This window comes from Mytilus californianus, unplaced genomic scaffold, assembly GCF_021869535.1.
Source record: "Mytilus californianus isolate M0D057914Y unplaced genomic scaffold, xbMytCali1.0.p SCAF_7, whole genome shotgun sequence".
NCBI classification, from domain to species: domain Eukaryota; kingdom Metazoa; phylum Mollusca; class Bivalvia; order Mytilida; family Mytilidae; genus Mytilus; species Mytilus californianus.
In genome coordinates this window covers 14,234,573-14,256,303 of record NW_026262723.1, presented here as the reverse complement: position 1 = coordinate 14,256,303, position 21,731 = coordinate 14,234,573, and the positions used below count along the sequence as shown (strand labels likewise).

Genomic DNA, 21,731 nt, shown 5'->3' with positions numbered 1-21,731 from the left:
TGTTTACATATGATTTGGATTGAATAATGAATAAGATGTCTTATGTTATACCGAAAGTCTAAGAATTAACGTTCTGCAAAATATACGACAGGTTTTACCTATGCATAAACGTATAATTTATTTGAATGTCTATATTCTTCCATTGTTTGATTATTGTTGTTCTATACATATGGGATATTTTTAATGAAAGTGGAAAGGTTAAATTTCATAAATAATAAAAGAAATCTGCAAGAGTTATAGTAAAACCTGATACTATAATTGATCAGATATTAAAAAAAATCGATATCAGCAGGCTATTTTTGTTTATAAACCATTAAATGACACGGTTCCTTAAACTAAGATTTATGATCAGCTTTTACCCAAGCCAAAAATATTATTTTAAGAAAACTCTTATGTCCATGTTTATCTATGTCATTTGGTCTCTGGTGAATAGTTTCTCGTCGGCAATCATATAACATTTCTTTATTTTATCATGTAACCGGATCTCAAATATGGAACACTTAATTTACCTTCTGAGAATAAAACTGCAAGACTCTCTATCTTTAAAAGAAAATATTCGGGTTTTTTTTTTCTTCTACTATATAATTGCATAGTATAGCATAGTACAATACCGACACGTCCAATAAAAATCAAGACTTGCACATATCTTATCATTACAAGATGCACTCACGATACTGAAATTATCAGCTTGGATAATACAAACCTTCTAGCAAAAGTGCACATACTGAAATATATCGCCTGCTGTGCTGATCATGACGGAATTTATGTTGAAAGTCTTAAAAATGAAAGTTTTATTGCAAGGATCACATAAGCTTAACATTATCAATGGTCAATTACAATAAGGTCAAGGTCAGATAAACCGTGGCAGACATACATGTACACCTTAAAATCGTTCCATACATCAAATATAGTTGACCTCTTGCTTATAGTATCAAAGAAACAAACCAAACTGTGAAAACTTATCATTGACCAATGTACCATGAAAATGATGTCAAGGTCAGGTGATACATTACAGACAGACATGTACACCTTCAAATCATTCCATGCACCAAATATAGTTGATCTTTTGCTTATAATATAGGAAAAAGCAGGCTTAACCAGGAAAATTAAATATTGACCAATGAACCATGAAAATGAAGTCAATGTCAGATGAACCCTGCCAGACAGACATGTAACCCCTGCAATCATTCCTACACCATATATAGTTGACCTATTCCTTAAAGTATCTGAGAAGAAGACCAAAACACAAAAACTTTACACTGAGCAATGAACCGTGAAAATGAGGTCAGGGGCAAATGATATCTGTCTGCCAATAGCATCTGAGATACGGACCTAATCAAGTAAATTTAACCTTGATCGCTGATCCATGAAATGAAGTCGAGGTCAGGTGAACCCAGTCTAGTGGACATGTAGACATTGCAAGTAATCCCTGTACCAAATAAAGTTATCCTTTCACTCATAGTAACTGAGAAATTATTTTACAAAAAATTTTTTTTTTCAAGAGGTCGCTGAACCACGAAATTGAGGTCTAGGACCATGGAAATATGATAGATGGAAAATTCGTAACATAAGGTATTCGCATACAAGAAATGAAGAATTTAGGTCTTCTAGCTTTTGGAATATAAAGCTTAAGCCGCCGCTGTCGCTGCCGCCGACGTCAGATAGTTATTCCTATGTCTCGCAATCTCTTCGTCGCAGGCGTGAAAAATGGAATCAAATTCTCCGGAAGGGTATGCATATTTTGCTCTGCATCTAATGAGTGCTTTAATGCCTTGTATATAGCCGTTGAGGGGTCATATATGTAGTTAGAATCAGAAAAAACTAGGGACATTTTTCTTCTTGGAAAATCTTGCTTAACACTTTCAGACAGATACGTCAAGACAAAAGTCAGAAGTTCTGGGAATCCAGTGACTTTTTAAGTTTATAATTCAAGTGTTCAATGAATAAATGTTAATATACCAGTTTGACATCGTCCACTTATGATATTAATTCATTTTGTGTAAGTATTTTTTATTGTTACTGTTTATAATTTTGCAATACAGATATATAGTATCCGCCAGGCAAGAACACGTGTCTGAAAAGAATAAATTGATATTTTAATCTCAGATTTAACAAATATTGACAAAAAACTATTCAATAACGAAATATATAAATGAGGCCAAAAAAAGAAATAAATCGACGGTTAAGTTATAATATCATAAATGTAATGTTTCCGAAATGTTCATGATTTTCATCTTACCTTCTATGTCGGTCTGGCTGACGTTGGCTCTTTACTTTTCCTCAGCTTATCTTCAACTGTAAAGTTAATCTGCGTTGAATTTGGCAAGAATCATACACATTGAAAGTAAATTATTTAATTGCATAAATTCAGTTATGTTTTAATTCACTTTGTTTCAACAAACATAAAATAGTTAATATGTGCTAAAATGCTCCAGCTACTTTGAAACCATGTGAACATAATTGAGCGCATGCAATTTTGTTCACTTTTCTTTCTAAATACAATGAAACAAACACAATGTTTGGGTACTGAATGGCGCAGTGACCAGCTCAAACTTTATTTTCAAATACAGAATATCTCCTCTGCCTCGAAGTCTAAACTTAAATATAAAAGTCCCTATAAAACACAAAAGAAAACTGCCTGGCAGAATGCTGCACGTGTTCTGTAACAAAACAATCTACAAAATAAAAACAACATGTTTAAGATACTTAAACAATATGAAAACAAAAATACATAAATATTTTTGTAAAAGAAAAATTCAGTAAAATTCTAACTATAAAACGTGTGCTGGTTTAGTCACTACCCAATCCACGATAACTTGAAACTCGTTCAGTTACCTTATTTACTGACCACCAAACCGAATAACAACAATAATTATTGTAAACAACCTAATTAACTTTCCGTTATAAAATCATTGTGCATTCTTTCAAACTCATTCCGCATAATGCACATAACTACATTATCAAAGGGGGTCTGATCAGTACAAGAGGGTAAGGGACCGACCATTTAACTTCAAAAGGGGGGGGGGGGGGGTATGTTCGTGCTTTGCGCGAAAAAAAATGTCTGACTCAGACAAAATACCCATAACCCCCCCCCCCCCCCCCTTTTTGAAGTTAAATGTTTGCTCCCTAACTCATCGGTTCCCTCCACTCAGGAAGATTATCGACAAAAATAATGAACAGTATCGAACTTATTGCTGATCTTAAATTATAATAATTTCAAAGGGTAGAGGGCAAAAACATAACTATCCTCCAACACTTTTGAAGTGGGGAGCCTCCGTTTACCCTACCCCGACTCCTATGCCAATGATCTATTTCCTACGCAACAGAGTATCTCTATCCTGAGACTACCTTAACACACATACATATAAATAAGAAAATGTGGTATGAGTGCCAATGAGACAACTATGATATCCATCCAAGTCACAATGTGTAAAAAGTAAACAATTATAGGTCAAAGTACGGCCTTCAACATGGAGCATTGGCTCACACCGAACAGCAAGCATTAACGGGCCTCAAAAAACCACAGGCACTTGTCTCAGAAAAAAATGTAATATTAAGGTATATAGGAAACAAATTTCTGAGACAAGTGCCTGTGCAAAAAACCTAGTGTAAAACAGGAAAACCAACGGTCTAACCTATATAAAAAACGAGAAACGAGAAACACTTATGAACCACACCAACAAACGACAACCACTGAACAATAGGCTCCTGACTTAGGACAGGTGCATAAAAATGAAGCGGGTTTTAACGTTTTAGCAGGCGCCAACCTTCACCCTAACCTGAAACAGCGGTATAACATTACAGCATAAAAAGACACACAATAAGATATCAATTGAAATGGCTTAACTCGATCAAAAAACAATACACAAAAACAAGTAAATATACACTGAACGAATAAGTTTGATCTATATGACACAATATAAATAAAAAAGATGTTTCAACTCTAACCTAGGACAAAAGGCGTTACGTAAATTTAAATATAATAATTTTGTTGTTAGGAGTACAGAAACATTTTTTACAAAATAATTTGTTTATTCATAGTACGAGTAGTGAAGTGAAAATGTTTTTCGTCATACTAAATACTTATCAAAGGTGGTACATATTAAAAATAGTAAGACGAGATATAACACAAAATAAGCCTAAACATTGAATAACAGAAATGAATCACAAATTGTGTCAACAGGTCAAATAAACACGAAAGTACGATTTGAGAGTACTCGCAGTTACTGAAAGCTAGTAGTAAAAGCAAAAAACAATTAATAATAAAAAATCATGCATCAGAGACTAAAATCAATTAAAACACATCCCAGGTAGGGATTTAGTGTTTTAACGCCATGGACAGTCAAAGAAGACATGACTTGTGCAATGCCAAAATAAAAATAACGACAGGCAAAAGGATAGTTAGGATTTAACCTTATAATAAATATGTATGATGTTATCTATAGATAAAACAATTTCCAAATAGAAAATAAACGTGGATGTGTATATATGCATCCAAAAAAAAACATTATAAAAGAATACAAATTTAGTTATGTTTTGATTTGTTGATGACAAAATCGATGTTATAGTGCCAATGAAAACAATATTCAAAGATCTTATTACAACATTGATAAGATAACTTTTACTAATAAATTTGTTTAAAGGTAGTTTACACGGATCACATAGTGATTTCCGCGCTTTTAGTACAATATTAACGTAATATTTAGGATGTTAAATACCATTGTCAAAAGTTTTCTACAGGTAAAGCCAAATTTACTAATTAAATCTTTGTATCTATGAAAGAATTTAGTAAATGTTTTAAGTAATTTATGGTAACGAAATCCCTGACTTAATAATTAACCAGTGATACATTGATTACGTTCGTTAAAATCTCTGTCATCACTACACACGGGCATACCGAACGAGTTGGGATATAGAAGCACCGCATGATGGAGCCAAAGGAACATCGCCGTCTAAAAAAGGAAATTAACAATAGGGAATGAAAAATTGTCTCTTTTGTCGTAAATTTTTGTATGGAGTTTCCCTTTAGAAATTGAAATGTCTAAATCTATAAAAGAACAACTACTGCTGTTTATGCATAGCCAGAAATTAGTAGTACTTTTGCTAATTAATATTCATAATATGTAAATGAGAATTGTACCACGTGATAATAGTTTGAACTGGACTGGCTTGATATCATTAAAATCTTTAAAACACGGATATTATATGACATTGCCCGTCACAGAGTCCTTGTTTATAATCACTCTGTAATGACCTTGTTAGCCAATTTTCAACACGAAGGTTGCAAATCTGACGTTTCAGCCATTTTAGCCTGTATTTTATACTGCAAGGTTAAAAGCCTCTCGCTTCGATTTTTAAAATAGCTCAGGAACCTTGATTTTTGCAACGACAGTCATAATGTTTCGTTCAAATGGTGTATATTGTTGTGGATATTTATTTTCTGTCCCCGCAACCTGTCTATCACTTAAATTAAAGTAAAAACAGACATTTTTTTTCAAAATTCCCTATCATTTCAATATAATTTCCGTGACCCGTATCCGATTTCTTTAGTATAATATTCAAATAAGCAATTAAGTGGCGTTGATTTCTGGATATGGTTAGATTTATTCAAAGTAAGTTCCTTTTGGGTAAATTTCGGTAGTATATTTAGAGAATTCTTGATTATTTAATGAAAAAATATCATCAAGATAACGGTAGGTATATATATATATATATATATATATATAGAAGTCTATAAAAAGGACCAACCAGCAAATTTACTATGTACCGGATCGTCTAGAATAGACGATACTGTGCAGATAAGGAAAAAATTATATAAGTCTAGAGATTTGCACAACGATACTAATATAAGATGGTATTATACGAAGATGTTGTTAATAAATCGTGTTGACAAATATTTCGGCTTAACAAATAGCCTATTTTTGTCAACTACGAAACTCAAAATGTCCACTACGTAACATGAGTTGTACCTTCATTTGTGAAGTACTGTCTAATCTTTATCGATAAAAAATGTTTCTCCAATTCAGAGAAAAATGAGATCTTTCCAGTATATAAAATAAAACAAACTAAATCATTAATGGAAAGCTTAATACTAAAATATATGATAAAAGAGATGATTTTTCATTTCCTATCGTTAATTATCCATTTTTAGATGGTGACGTTCCCTTGTCACCATCTTACGGTGTTTATATATCTCAACTTGTACGATTCGCTCGTGTATGTAACAATGTTTTAGATTTTAACGAGAGAAATTTATGTATTACTGAAAAATTATTACACCAGGGTTTTCGATATCACAAACTAGTTAAAACATTTACTAAATTTTATCATCGGTATAAGGACATCATTCGTAAATATAGCTCAACATGCAGACTTCTTATACGTTCAGGTATTTCACATCCAATTTTTTATGGAAATATTCTTTATAAAGCACAAAAATGTTAGTATTCACCTCTGAAGCTAACAAAACCTTTAAATAGACTTATTAAGAAGGGATATAGTTACGATACTGTTGTCAGGTCATTAAAGATTGCATATTTTGGCGTTAATATTGATTCACTTATATGGTCTTTGCATCGGCACTAAACACATTTATTTAAAAACCAGTTGTTGGCATGACACGGGTTATGTTCTTCTCATATATGTTATGATGGTATGATACTAAACCCCTAACGGGAAGGATTGTGCCTGATATTCATATGATGAAGACATAATCTTTCAATCAGTTTAATTGAAGTCTGGAGCTGGCATGTCAGTTAACTGCTAGTAGTCTGTTGTTATTTATGTATTATTGTCATTTTGTTTATTTTCTTTGGTTACATCCTCTGACATCAGACTCGGACTTCTCTTGAACTGAATTTTAATGTGCGTATTGTTATGCGTTTACTTTTCTACATTGGCTAGAGGTATAGGGGGAGGGTTGAGATCTCATAAACATGTTTAACCCCGCCGCATTTTTGCGCCTGTCCCAAGTCAGGAGCCTCTAGCCTTTGTTAGTCTTGTTAGTCTTGTATTATTTTTAATTTTAGTTTCTAAAAATGTGTACAATTTGGAGTTTAGTATGGCGTTCATTATCACTGAACTAGTATATATATTTGTTTAGGGGCCAGCTGAAGGACGCCTCCGGGTGCGGGAATTTCTCGCTGCATTGAAGACCTGTTGGTGACCTTCTGCTGTTGTCTGTTCTATGGTCGGGTTGTTGTCTCTTTGACACATTCCCCATTTCCATTCTCAATTTTAGAATGTCAACATGCAGGAGACATTAAATTGCCATAAGATGTGCGTTTAGAAGCAGTTTCTTAGTGGACAAATGTCCACTACGAAACAGAATATAAATTATAAAAAAAATCATTTTGAAGAGTATTTAAGATTGCACTTTTAATTTACAAACAGGTCTATTATTGAGGTATGCAAAATAACTCTTGAAATCAAATTTTAGACAAGTTGATTTTTCCATTTTTTTTTTTGTCTGAAAATCGCACTTTTATTGAAAAACGCCCATATAGATAAAGTAGTCTCAGCTCTAATGGATATTTCTGGATATTTACCAACTGACTTGAGTTCAACCTGAATTCACGATGACAAAAGCTGAAAAGGATTATATGTGGCAATAGCCAGTGCCAATAAAATGATCGGAATACACTATGGATTTTCCTACCCTTTGAAGAAAAGTCTAGATGGTGTACGGGAAGTGAGTGTCGTGTGCAAAGTACAGATAACATTTTGCCAGTCTGAGAAACAGTGTGCAGACGTGAAATTCAGACAAACGAATTAATTAACCATGTCTGGAACAGCAGGACAGGTAAAAATGCGCTCAAACCATTATAAAATAAGATCTTTAAATAGTTGTCAATAGGTAATTGTTTCCAGGGCACTGTAGGTGTCCGTGTCTGTCAGTATTATACAGTTATACCGGCGAGTTCAAAATTTAGCACTTGTCGACTCGGTGGTATCCTTTATCGTGACCTAGGACGATTTATTCATTTTAAATTACCTGATTTCTGTATGTTACACTAACATGAGACAACACCCACAAAAATTTCTTCACCAAAAGTAATTCCTATAGCCTGGGAGTGGGACTATTATATATATGATTATACTAACGGGACTGGATACTGATCGATCTGTTGAGATTTCATTGCCCCAATAGCGAATTATTGATTTTTTGTTTTGATTGACAGCTTATCTGTCACTAGTAAATTAGCGGATTATTGGTTTTTTGTTTTGATTGACAGCTTATCATGTCACTAGTAAATTAGCATTCCTACATGAATGTAAACAATAGATTTCAGCAAACAAGTCAGCTTATATAGAATACTGTTAAAATTGGTGGATTTGAAATAAAAAAATAATTAAATTAATTAGTTTAGATGCCAAAAAATATATATTGTTTACGAAAAAGTATTAATAAGTAGTCAATATATTACTGTTGAAAATAAATCAAATATTGTCGAAATGCCGGCACTTTACTTGACTGCTAAGAAACACGTGTCAAAGGTTAACAGATCATAATTAATCCTGATAAAAACAATAAGTGTGCAATAAAAACAATGTTTACAATTTCAGTTCATAATTAATTCATATAACAAAAATTACCCAGGTCTCATAAAAATATAGCCACATTGTTTTGATCTTTTGTGAACTTCGTGTTTTACACCAAAATTTCAATATGGCTGTATACGGGCCTACTTTTGTAGTTCTAATTGTGGAACCTAGTGTACATATTTTCACGAAGTCATATGCTAATGCCACCAGAAGACCATTACTAAGCAAAATCAACCCTGATTATAATAAAAATATTGCACACATAAAAAGGAGTAGGTAATTTTATAGGAACAGTATAGTTTATTTGAGCCGTGCATGTGGGTTCCAGTTGTAATGAGAAAGAGATTTATATTCCACTTTTTATTTTAAAAAGTGACAATAAAAATAGGCAAATCCAAAGTATAACCTATAAATATGATTTGACAACAAACCGAACTTGCGTATCTCTTTTCAATCAACAGTTTTAAGAAATTTTATGAATCATATACTTTTTCCCACATCGTCCCCACGCTATTTTCATCCTGAAAATTTCAATCTTTTATACGTCATTTTTTACACTTAAGACTGGATTTGGTGATTAATAACAACTGTCAAAGATCGAGATATCTTTTATCATTATAGTAATCATGTTTATATTAAGCATGTTAAGGATTATCATTTTGAATAACTATAAAATAAAAAAACAAATTACCGAAATTATAAGATCAAGGCACGCTGTCACAGTCAAAACAATATGGTGTATCGATAAATAGCGCAGGTAAAGTCTCGTTCTAACGACCGTGATGTTGATATTATTACACTGATTGGTTTAATGGTTTCCAGTCCTGTTAGTATAATAGTCCCAGCTATAGCTAGGATGTAGATATATCCTTTTTTTAATATATCCTGGATGATTGGAAGTTCGTTACCCTATCTCGAAACTGAAGAAAAAATTCACAACCTTGGAGCAAATATTATCCACTGTGAATGAAAATATTCTTTACTTATTTGCAAACAGTCTGATACACTTAATCAATGAATAGCTTCAGAAACATGGTCAATCTGGCAATGTTTCGTATTGTGACCCAATTCCGTAAAATAAGTAGACATACTTGTAAGCTCGTGACCTTTGTCTTGGACGGTGGCTTATGCGCATGTGCAACATTATATAGGTCAGGCCTATTGTATTACATATTTGACCATTACAGAATAAATTTGAGATAAAAAAACAAATGAATATCTCAATAAAAAAAAGAGAAATTGGGATATACTAACTTTTTTCTTCTCCCTACAATAATTATTCTAATTTTTACATGTGACTTTCAATGGTCAATTGGAAAGTCAAGAATTAAACACTTTAAACACGTTTAAGATAGCTATAACAATGTCACAGTGTTATTAATGCATCAAAGTATTTTTTCATTCAATTTGCATTCAATGGCATAGGATTGAATAACTTTTACGAGCCAACATTCTGCAGGTTTTGTTTTATCAAAATATATCAAATCATTTTCTGACCTTAAAAAAATCCACTCACATACAGACTTTAAAAAAAAATACTCTTGGCCTTAAACAAGGGAAAAGAGCGCCACATAACCTAAAAATAGATGATGACTCATTGTTAAGATGTCAATAACATTGCTGAAAGGATTTTCCCAAGAATTCAACGAAATTCTAGGAGAGGAATAAGCAGTAAAAGTGGAAATAGACGTTTAAACAAATAATATGCAAGAACATACACAACTTCTCTTTTTCAAGCCTATATTAGTAAAAATGCAATGAAAAATATCTGGTTAAGTTTTTTTGAAGTAGCACGTTGTTGATGATAAATAATTATGCATGACGTCACGATTAAAGTGGAAATCCCCAAATGTCACGAACTTGCAATCATCGACAACCTCACACAGAAAGACCACAGCTTTTTATACGACCGCAAAAAAATTTTGTGGTCGTATATTGGTATGACGTTGGCGTCGTCGTTGTCGTCGTCGTCTGGCGTCATCCGAAGACACATTGGTTTTCGCACTCTAACTTTAGTTAAAGTGAATGGTTCTCTATGAAATTTTACCACATTGTTCAATACCACAAAAGGAAGGTTGGGATTGATTTTGGGGGTTATGGTACCAACAGTAAAGGAATTAGGGGCCAAAAAGGGGCCAAAAATAAGCATTGATTTTGGGGGTAATTGCCTCAAAATTTTAGGAATTAGGGGCTAAAAAAGGGGCAAAATACAAGCATTTTTCTAGTTTCATGACAATAACTTGTGTGTAAGTGTATGGATCTTTCTGAAATTGTACTACAAGGTTCCATATCACAAAGGGAAAGCTGGAATTGAGTTTGGGGGTAATTGCCGAAACGTTTAGGAATTGGGGGCCAAAAAGGGGCAAAAAATAAGCATTTTTCTAGTTTCCAGACAATAACTTGTGTTCAAGTGTATGGATCTCTCTGAAATTGTACTGCAAGGTACCATACCACAAAGGGAAGGCTGGGATTGATGATGGGGGTAATTGCCTCAATATTTTAGGAATTAGGGGCCAAAAAGGGGCAAAAAACAAGCATTTTTCTAGATTCAGGACAATAACTTGTGTGTAAGTGTATGGATCTTTCTGAAATTGTACTACAAGGTTCCATATCACAAAGGGAAAGCTGGGTTTGAGTTATGGGGTAATTGCCCTAAACGTTTAGGAATTTGGGTCCAAAAAGGGGCCAAAAAACACATTTTTCTAGTTTCCAGACAATAACTTGTGTTCAAGTGTATGGATCTCTCTGAAATTGTACTGCAAGGTACCATACCACAAAGTGAAGGCTGGGATTGAGTTTGGGGGTGATGAATCATAAGGGGGTTCAAAAAATTGGGGGGGGTGATTTTTTTTTTTTTTCCTTTTTTTTCTTTTTTTCCTTTTTTTTTCTTTTAAAATTTTCCATTTTAAGTTGGTTATTTCTGATTTATATTTAAAAGCAAATAATAATGATATGGTAGGAGATACACACCAAACAGGATGTGTAAATTATTATATAATAAGTATTGTGCAATAGCAAGAAATTTTCAATTGCACAGTATTGCACAATAGCAAGAAATCTTCAATTGCACAGTATTGCGCAATAGCAAGAAATCTTCAATTGCACAGTATTGCGCAATAGCAAGAAATATCCAATAGCACAATATTGCGCAATAGCAAGAAATTGTCAATTGTACAGTATTGCACAATAGCAAGAAATATTTAATTGCACAGTATTGTGCAAAAGAAGATACTTCGTATAAATTGCTTATTTCTTGACCAATTTCAATAGGGTTTTATTCTTGAATTCTTGGGGTTCTTTAATATGCTGAATCTAACCGTGTATTTAGTTTTTGGATTTTGGGCCCCATTTTTAAATTGGTCCACATTGAGGTCCAAAGGGTCCAAAATTAAACTTTGTTTGATTTCATCAAAAATTGAATTATTGGGGTTCTTTGATATGCCGAATCTAACCGTGTATTTAGATCCTTAATTTTTTGTTCCGTTTTCAAATTGGTCTACATTAAGGTCCAAAGGGTCCAAAATTAAACTTAGTTTGATTTTTAACAAAAATTGAATTCTTAAGGTTCTTTGATATGCTGAATCTAAACATGTATTTAGATTTTTGATTATGGGCCCAGTTTTCAAGTTGGTCCAAATCGGGGTCCAAAATTAAACTTTGTTTGATTTCAACAAAAATTGAATATATGGGGTTCTTTGATATGCTGAATCTAACCATGTATTTAGATTTTTGATTTTTGGGCCCCGTTATCAACTTTGTCCACATTGAGGTCAAAAGGGTCCAAAATTAAACTTTGTTTGATTTCATCAAAAATTGAATTCTTGGGGTTCTTTGATATGCTGAATCTAACCATGTATTTAGATTTTGGATATTGGACCATAATAAGTGAATGTCCAATTTAAAATTTTTAAGTTCTTAGACCACATTCATTCTGTGTCAGAAACCTATGCTGTGTCAAAATTTAATCATAATCCAAATGCAAAGCTGTATCAAGCTTGAATGTTGTGTCCATACTTGCCCCAACTGTTCAGGGTTCGACCTCTGCGGTCGTATCAAGCTGCGCCCTGCGGAGCATTTTATTTTCAGATTATTAGAAAAGAGGGATTAAGTTTGTCTGTATATTGTGTAAAAATCATTAGAGAAACAGATTCCACTATCAAACCTTGTGCAATATGATATTTTTCCACTTTTGAGAGTTAATTTGAATATTTACAATGCTTGGCAAGACTTGTGGTATAAATTTCAAAATTAAACTGTCTTGAGTGTAGAAATGTTGTATCCCACTCGATGCAGTGGTAGAATCTATATAGCTTTAGCTCATATGCATGCACAATTAGCAGAAGTATATATACTCAGGGCAGGCGGTATATGAATATTAAAAGATTTTTGTTTTGTTTACATTAATGATTTTGATCTTGTTACAGCTAGACTTTCATTGACACTTTTGTGTTTCAATCATATACTCAAAGGACATATTAAAAGTAGGAGTACAACAAATGTGAAAATTATACATGTGTGTAGAAAAGAACATGTAAAATGGTTAACTGTCACAAAGACGGCATCTGATTGTCTGTATGCCTGTTAGACTGTGTAAATTTATATCAGTCTAAATAATATGCACAAGCAAAATGACAAGAATTTAATTATATCAAACAGTTACACAGGAAATTTTTATGACATCTCAAAAGGAGTTTCAAGTACCTTTTCCTGTTTTCTAACAAAATCTTACACATTTTTTTGTTGCTTTAATCAATTTTTAATAAACCATAAAAACTGAGACTAAATAAAAATAGAATTATAATTCCATTGCTTGGAAGTTGCACTTTGAGTATTTTTCATAGTGATAAAACTTTGGAATGTGATCAAGTTCAATGTGTTTTTTAATGGTTGCACTAAATTACAATATATAACATGTACGATATAAGGAGATAAGACCTACATGTAAGGACAAGGATAAAAACAACTACAGGTCAAGAATGACCTTCAACAATGAGAAAACCCATACTTGGGAGGGTACAAAGATTTGGTTGTTTTTAATTATATTAATAGGTAATTTACTAACCTGGCTAATCCAGTTTTAAAAAATATTCCTTCATTTGAGAAAGTTCAGGTAGCCAGATAAGATGCTTCAAAAAGTAAGTCATTTATCCTGGTAGTCTGTAGGAGGCCTGTTGCAAGCAAGCTAAAATTTATGTCCCATTCCAACACACATGTACCCTCATTTTCCAGTGGCAGTCCAAAATTCCTGCCTTCATCCTGGTCCACTCCTACCTTGCATAACCTTTTTATTGTATTAATTGTTAGTTTATTCTCCCTCTTAACATGCATGAAATATTTGCCACCTGAAGCAAAATTTTTGCAATTTTAAATACTATGACAACTTTTCATCGGATTTTTGTCTGTTTAATTGTCAATTTGACTAAACAACATAAATAAGTTGGCCAAAAAAAAGGAAGTATTACTTATTTTAACAATTCAAAGAGCTATTTCTTGAACACTTTTTATGCCCCCGCCGTAGCGGAGGGGGCATTAAGTTTTACCCTTGTCCGTCCATACGTCCCAAAGTTAATTTCCGGTCTCTAACTTTAATTTGCCGCAACCAAATGTTATGAAACTTATACAAAATGCTTATTACCACAAAACACAGATCAAGTTTAAATTTTGGTGGTGTCACTTTAACCGTTCTAGAGTTATGCCCCTTCACAAGTGGGAAAATTGCTGAATTTTTCTTTTCCGTTCTCTAACTTTAGTTTGCCTCAACCAAATGTTATGAAACTTATACACATTGCTTATTACCTCAAAATACAGATCAAGTTAGAAGAATTTTGGTGGTGTCACTTTAACCGTTCTAGAGTTATAAATGCCCTTCACAATCGGAAAATTGCTGAATTTTTCGTTTCCATTCTCTTACTTAAGTTAGCCTCAACTAAATGTTATGAAACTTATACACAATGCTTATTACTACAAAATACAGATCAAGTTTGAATTTTGGTGGTGTCACTTTTACTGTTCTAGAGTTATGCCCCTTTACAAAGTGAAAAATTGCTGAATTTTTCGTTTCCTTTCTCTAACTGAAGTTTGCCTCAAGTCTCAACCAAATGTTATGAAACTTATTCACAATACTTATTACCACAAAACTCAGATCAAATACAAATTATGGTAGAGTCAATTTTACCGTTTTTCAGTTATGTCTCTTTATAACTTTATATGATATGCAAGCGGGGGCATCATCTGTGTCCCATGGACACATTCCCCATTTATTTGGTAAGGCAATATAACGATATGAGGGTCTGCTATTGATATAAGTTTTAAAGGGGGCAGGAAACCGACATGTACTTTATTTTGGTCTAAGTGTTATTTTTTCATACGTCATGTACGTAAGAACTAAACAAATAAGTTAATTTTTTTTCTATCAGCATGATTATGATGATCAGAGCAATAAAATCGTTTCAGTGTAATAACTATGAGAAGACAATTATAAAGTTTATGCATTGCTTGTTTTTATGGACATTGTCAAATTACCTTTTTGAGGTAAACAAATCGGACATTAAAGATCAGATGTTTTTCAGGCTCAGCTCTGGAAAATTATAAACAGACGTTGAATGTAAATTTGTTTGGTTTTCCCACAGAGAATTAAATAAATTGTACCTTTCATTTTTTTTAACATGTTTAATAATAATAACCATGATAACAAACGATTATTTAAACTATTTTAAAGGTACATCCTTTTGAAGTTTTAAAAAAATTATATGGCAACATCCATTATATCTGACAAACCATTGATTTATAGAATTTTTGGAAAAAATATGTTTGAAAGCTGAAATATGAAGTTAGAACTAACTGAATAGTTAGTTTTCTCGTTCAAATTGTTTTACATTGTGATTTCGGGCCTTTTATAGCTGACTGTGTGGTATGGGCTTTGCTCATTGTTGAAGGCTGTACGGTGACCTATAGTTGTTAATTTCTGTGTCATTTGGTCTCTTGTGGAGAGTTGTCTCATTGGCAATCTTACCACATCTTCTTTTTTTATGAATAAAGACTTTTAAAAATTGAAATTTCAATCGATTTCAAACATTTTTTGTCAAATGATCACAACAAAAATTACAAAAAATGTAAATATTTGTATTTCAAAAGTCAATATATTTCATGTTTGTACAAATAACATATGAATTATGTACACAGTGGTTATAGTTTCAAGATTTTTAAATATATTGTCAGAATTAAGATGCATTAATTCAAGATCATCTATTTCATGTATTTAGCAGTTAACAATATTTTTCACATTAAATGTGAAAGGGTACTATTGTTTCTTTTCTAAAATGTTTGGATTTTCTCAAGCACTCCACCTTGTAACCTTTAACATGTATAAAGCCTTTTAAATACTAGAATAATTTTAAGGTTAAATCATTTATCTTTATGTGTACAATCATAACAGAGTTATCTAGAATAATCTTCACAGTGTATTAAATCTTTAATAACTAAATCAAAGTTTGAACCTTTTTGAAAAATTTTAAACCTTTTTTTCCTCAAAGTTAAATATGAAGTCACGAAAGGAACGGCATGTCTTTGTGATATAACCTTTTGTTGCTGCTGCTATGCTTTAGCCAATTTCAATCATCAGACCATCATTAAATCAAAGAGTATTTCTCAATCAATGAATCATGCTTTGAAAAATTTTAATAACTGCATATTTAACATGTTTAATATGCTTTAAGTCATTGTATTGAAAGGTGATAGGATAATATATAGGATCATACATATCAAAAGTTGAAACAGGTGTATAACAACCTTGACATTTTATTGGCCTAATATAAAATCTCATTTATATTCTAAGTAGTGCAACTCAACATTTTGACCCTATTGCATAACATTCAATTCACCTTTTGAAAAATATATCTGAAAAATAAGTTGATTGACTACACATTTCCTAAATGTTCCACAGGAAGAATGTCAAAGGTACAATGTACATTAAGTTAGGCAAAGAAAAGATAGATGTTTGTTTATAAGTTTCATTTGTAGTTATATTAGTTGTGCAAATAGGTTTATAGTTCATGTACATGAGCATGATGATGTAGTTTGATAAATTTATCTACTTTTTCCAAAAATTTTTATACAGCTTTATATTCAGGGAAGGAACTGGACCAAAATTCCAATAAGTGAATTAAAATACCCAATAGGCAGGACAACTCTGAAACAATATATTTTTCTGTTGCCTTGTGTTTTAATTATTGACCAGGGATGGAGATTTGCAGGGTCCAGTAACATGTGACCCCTAATTTTTATACGCCCGTTTACGGGACGTATTATGGTATACCGTTGACCGTCCGTCCGTCTGTCCGTCCGTCCGTCGTCAACATGTCGGACATTAATTCAAAAACTCTTCAACCAATATGCATGAAACTTTGGTGAATTGTTTATATCTATTGACGTGAGCTCCCTTTCGTTTTTTATAAATTTCGGATTTACTGTTTCTGAGTTTTGGGGTTTTATTCATTAAAAAAGGGGGGATTTTCCACTTTTCGGACAATAACTCAAAAACAATTTCATCAATTTGCATGAAACTTTTGTGAATTGTTTATATCTATTGTTGTGAGCTCCTTTTCGTTTTTTATAAATTTCGATTTTACCGTTTTCGAGTTTTGGGTTTTATTCATTATAAAAGGGGGGATTTTCCAGTTTTCAGACAATAACTCAGTAACAATATCACCAATTTGCAAGAAACTTTGATGAATTGTTTATTTCTATCAACATGAGCTCCCTTTTGATTTTTTTAAATTTTAGACTATACGTTTCAGATTTATGGGGTTTTATTCATTACAAAAAGGGGGATTTTCCAGTTTTTGGACAATAACTCAAAAAAGCTTTCAGCATTTTTTACAAAAACTTTGGTAAATTGTTTATATCTATTTTTGTAATCTCCCTTTTGATTTTTATAAGTATTCGAATTTAGGTTTCCGAGTTATAAGATTTTATTTGTTTATAGTCTGACAACAGATTTACTAAGCATTGCGCAACAGCACAGTGCATTGCACAACAGCAAGAAATCTTTAATTGAATATAAATTGAATTCATATAACCAATTTCAAGTTCTTTGACTACATTTATTCAGAAACCTATAATATGTCAAATATTTAATTACAATCCAAATATAGACCTGTGTCAAGCTTGAATATTGTGTCCATTTTTGCCCCAACTGTTCAGGGTTGGACCTCTGCGGGCGTATCCAGCTGCGCTCAGCAAAGCAGTTTATTTACATAGGATACTGTTTTTTCACTTTTTTTGCTTAATTATTTTACACTGGGCCACAAAAAAATTAGGCTTGGCTACCACATGAAAATTTTAATTTCCATCCCTGTTGGCATTTGAAATGGTCATGTCTTCATGTTATGAACACATTTTAAAACTGTTTTTCTTACATCCACTTCATTTGAACTTTGGTGAATAGTTGTCTCATTGGCAATCATATCACATCTCCTAATATTTATATTGGTAAATGACTCATTACATACGATGGCCTATAATTGTTTCATTTGAACTCTGGTGGAAAGTTGTCTCATTGGCAATCATACCACATCTCCTTATTTTTATATTAATAGTTTGTTTATTTATACTTTTTAGCCAATTCAATGTCAAGCAGCAGTGGCATGGGAGGCAAAGAAGCCACTGACCATGGAAACCATAGAAGTTATGCCACCTAGGGCCGGTGAAGTCAGAATTAAGGTACGATTATTTACTGCTATGGGTGCACTGTTTAAATCAAATACCTAATGAATAACAATACCATGTTTACATTGTCTCAAAATATAAAATTGTTTAGAAACAGGTGAATACTACAAGGTTGTATACTGTCCTCTTTATAATGCAACTCTTTCAACTGTTCCAAATGAAATATTTCAGGTATAAACCATCAATTTTGAATTTGAAGCGGACTACATAAAGATTGTGCTGAAGAAGTATTTTTGCTGTTAGATATCATTTTGTTCAACAACTGCCATGGTAACAATTTTGTTATCTTGTTTTGTTCAATCATGATTATCATTTTCACTGGCATAGTAACCAGTACATTTTGTACAGTTTTGCCAATACAATGTACCGCTTTTTGGGCTTTTGTTATAGAAATTATTCAAAATTAAGCTTGGATGACATTGAGTTATAATAGAAACCATACCATTTATTTTCACAGATGCTACACCAGTGTGCTTGAGAAAAAACTATCATATTTATTTTGTAGATTTTATACACTGGAGTATGCCATACAGATGCTTATACATTGGATGGCCATGACCCAGAGGGAAAGTTCCCATGTGTACTAGGACATGAAGGGGGTGGTGTCGTTGAAAGTGTGGGCGAAGGTGTAAAATCTGTTCAGCCAGGTAGGAATGTTGTATGGCATGGATAAAAACGATCGCAGTTGCACATTACAGTATTTCATTTGTGTGGCATGATCCAAAGTGATGTCTTGGACATTTTAAGTTTCGTGTCATAATTTTTTTTGTAATAGACTTGATTTATGTGAAATTTTACAAGAATGCTTGTTGCACAAGAATGTTAGTTTCGTATACACATGATGAAAAAGTCAAAATGGATAAAAACAATTAGTTGTCAATTTTACATGATTCTAGGCATTTACAAATAGATTTTAATACAGTATACATGTAATATATGTAGAATTGACCTGCTCCAGGGTTTTCTGGTCATTTTGTCTGCTAATAAGACCATAGAAAACATCTTGCTTGTGAGGAAAAAATAATGATATAAACAATATGTTAAAACATGTGCTCCTGAATAAATGCTTAGCCTCTAAGAACTTATTGGTCATAGAAATGATAAAGTATTTTAAAAAATTGATTGTTTTAACGTTTAATGAACAAATAGTTATAAATTGATAAAACCATATATTCTACTAGACTTAGATCAAATAACTACTACTTGTGATTTGTATTTTGTTCAGGTGACCATGTCATTCCTTTGTATACACCTCAGTGCTATGAATGTAAATTCTGTAAGAACCCAAAGACAAATCTATGTCAGAAAATCAGGTCAGTAAAAAGATGAATGTTTTTATTCAAAGAAAATATAAAAATAACATTTTCATATTTTATTTGTAAAGAAAAACAAGGAAAATAGAAAAGTCTTACACAGTCTTCTATCCTACTATGTTTCCATTTTCATATCCCCATTTTAGGAGTGGGGGGGGGGGGTATATTGTAATCACCTTGTCCTTCCATCCAGTAGTCTTAACAAATATTTTTGTCACACTTATCTTAGAAACTACTAAAAGAATGACTTCATATTTGGGCAGCAACTTGACAGTGATGACCTATAATGTGTGAGCACTTTTCAGTTCTGTCAGATACCTAACTCCTGTTTGCCAATACTTTGAACTTTTCAATATGTTGAATGAATTTATAAATTTTTGGCACACATTTCTTCAATACTTCTGAATAGATTGACTTCATATGTGGTCAGCAGCTCAACAATGATGGGGATGAGTTGTAAAGAATATGTGCTTTTCAGATCTGTCAGAAACATTCATACTTTCTATTTTCCTATACTTTGAATTACAAGTGGTAGTATGCTTTATAGCGAACAAAGTGTATATTCTTGTTATACATAAATTTTATATTTCCCCTTTTGTGGTTGATTACTTAGGGAATCACTGAAGCATGACTGGAGCGGTGCAGTCAGTGGGCTCCCCTTATGAAAATTTCTGGATCTGCCACTGAAGATGTTAATTTGTTTTTACTCAGTATGTTAAATACATGTTTACTATTTGATAATGATCTTTAAATCATATTTTTTATTAGGGAAAGATTGCATATGAAAAAGTTATCAGTTTATCAGCCTTTATCACTACTTTTGTCATAAAAACACATAATGCATTGAAAACAACATTCTATACATTCTATACATTCTATACATTCTATACATCCTATACATTCTATACATTCTATACATTCTATACATTCTATACATTCTATACATCCTATACATTCTATACATTCTATACATTCTATACATCCTATACATTCTATACATCCTATACATCCTATACATTCTATACATCCTATACATCCTATACATTCTATACATCCTATACATCCATCCTATACATCCTATACATTCTATACATTCTATACATTCTATACATCCTATACATCCTATACATCCTATACATCCATCCTATACATCCTATACATCCTATACATTCTATACATTCTATACATTCTATACATTCTATACATTCTATACATCCTATACATTCTATACATTCTATACATCCTATACATCCTATACATTCTATACATCCTATACATCCTATACATTCTATACATCCTATACATCCTATACATTCTATACATCCTATACATCCTATACATCCTATACATTCTATACATCCTATACATCCTATACATCCTATACATCCATCCTATACATCCTATACATCCTATACATCCTATACATCCTATACATCCATCCTATACATCCTATACATCCTATACATTCTATACATCCTATACATCCTATACATCCTATACATCCTATACATCCTATACATTCTATACATCCTATACATCCTATACATCCTATACATCCTATACATTCTATACATTCTATACATCCTATACATCCTATACATTCTATACATCCTATACATCCTATACATCCTATACATCCTATACATCCTATACATCCTTTACATCCTATACATTCTATACATTCTATACATTCTATACATCCTATACATCCTATACATCCTATACATTCTATACATTCTATACATCCTATACATTCTATACATTCTATACATCCTATACATCCTATACATCCTATACATCCTATACATCCATCCTATACATCCTATACATCCTATACATTCTATACATCCTATACATCCTATACATCCTATACATTCTATACATCCTATACATCCTATACATCCTATACATCCTATACATCCTATACATCCTATACATCCATCCTATACATCCTATACATTCTATACATCCTATACATTCTATACATCCTATACATCCTATACATCCTATACATCCTATACATCCATCCTATACATCCTATACATCCTATACATTCTATACATCCTATACATCCTATACATCCTATACATTCTATACATCCTATACATCCTATACATCCTATACATCCTATACATCCTATACATTCTA

At 32.3% G+C, this 21,731-nt stretch overlaps 1 protein-coding gene across 1 annotated transcript in view; it reads left to right on the top strand.

Annotated features, from left to right (window-relative positions):
• Positions 1-7,670: 7,670 nt before the first annotated feature.
• LOC127707438 (alcohol dehydrogenase class-3 chain H-like) overlaps positions 7,671-21,731 on the top strand; it is a 35,815-nt gene continuing 21,754 nt past the window's right edge. The window contains exons 1-4 of the mRNA XM_052211966.1: positions 7,671-7,801; positions 18,163-18,264; positions 18,776-18,917; positions 19,496-19,583. Of these exons, the coding sequence (XP_052067926.1) occupies positions 7,781-7,801; positions 18,163-18,264; positions 18,776-18,917; positions 19,496-19,583 (353 nt within the window). The 5' untranslated portion in view covers positions 7,671-7,780. The remainder of the gene's footprint in view (positions 7,802-18,162; positions 18,265-18,775; positions 18,918-19,495; positions 19,584-21,731) is intronic.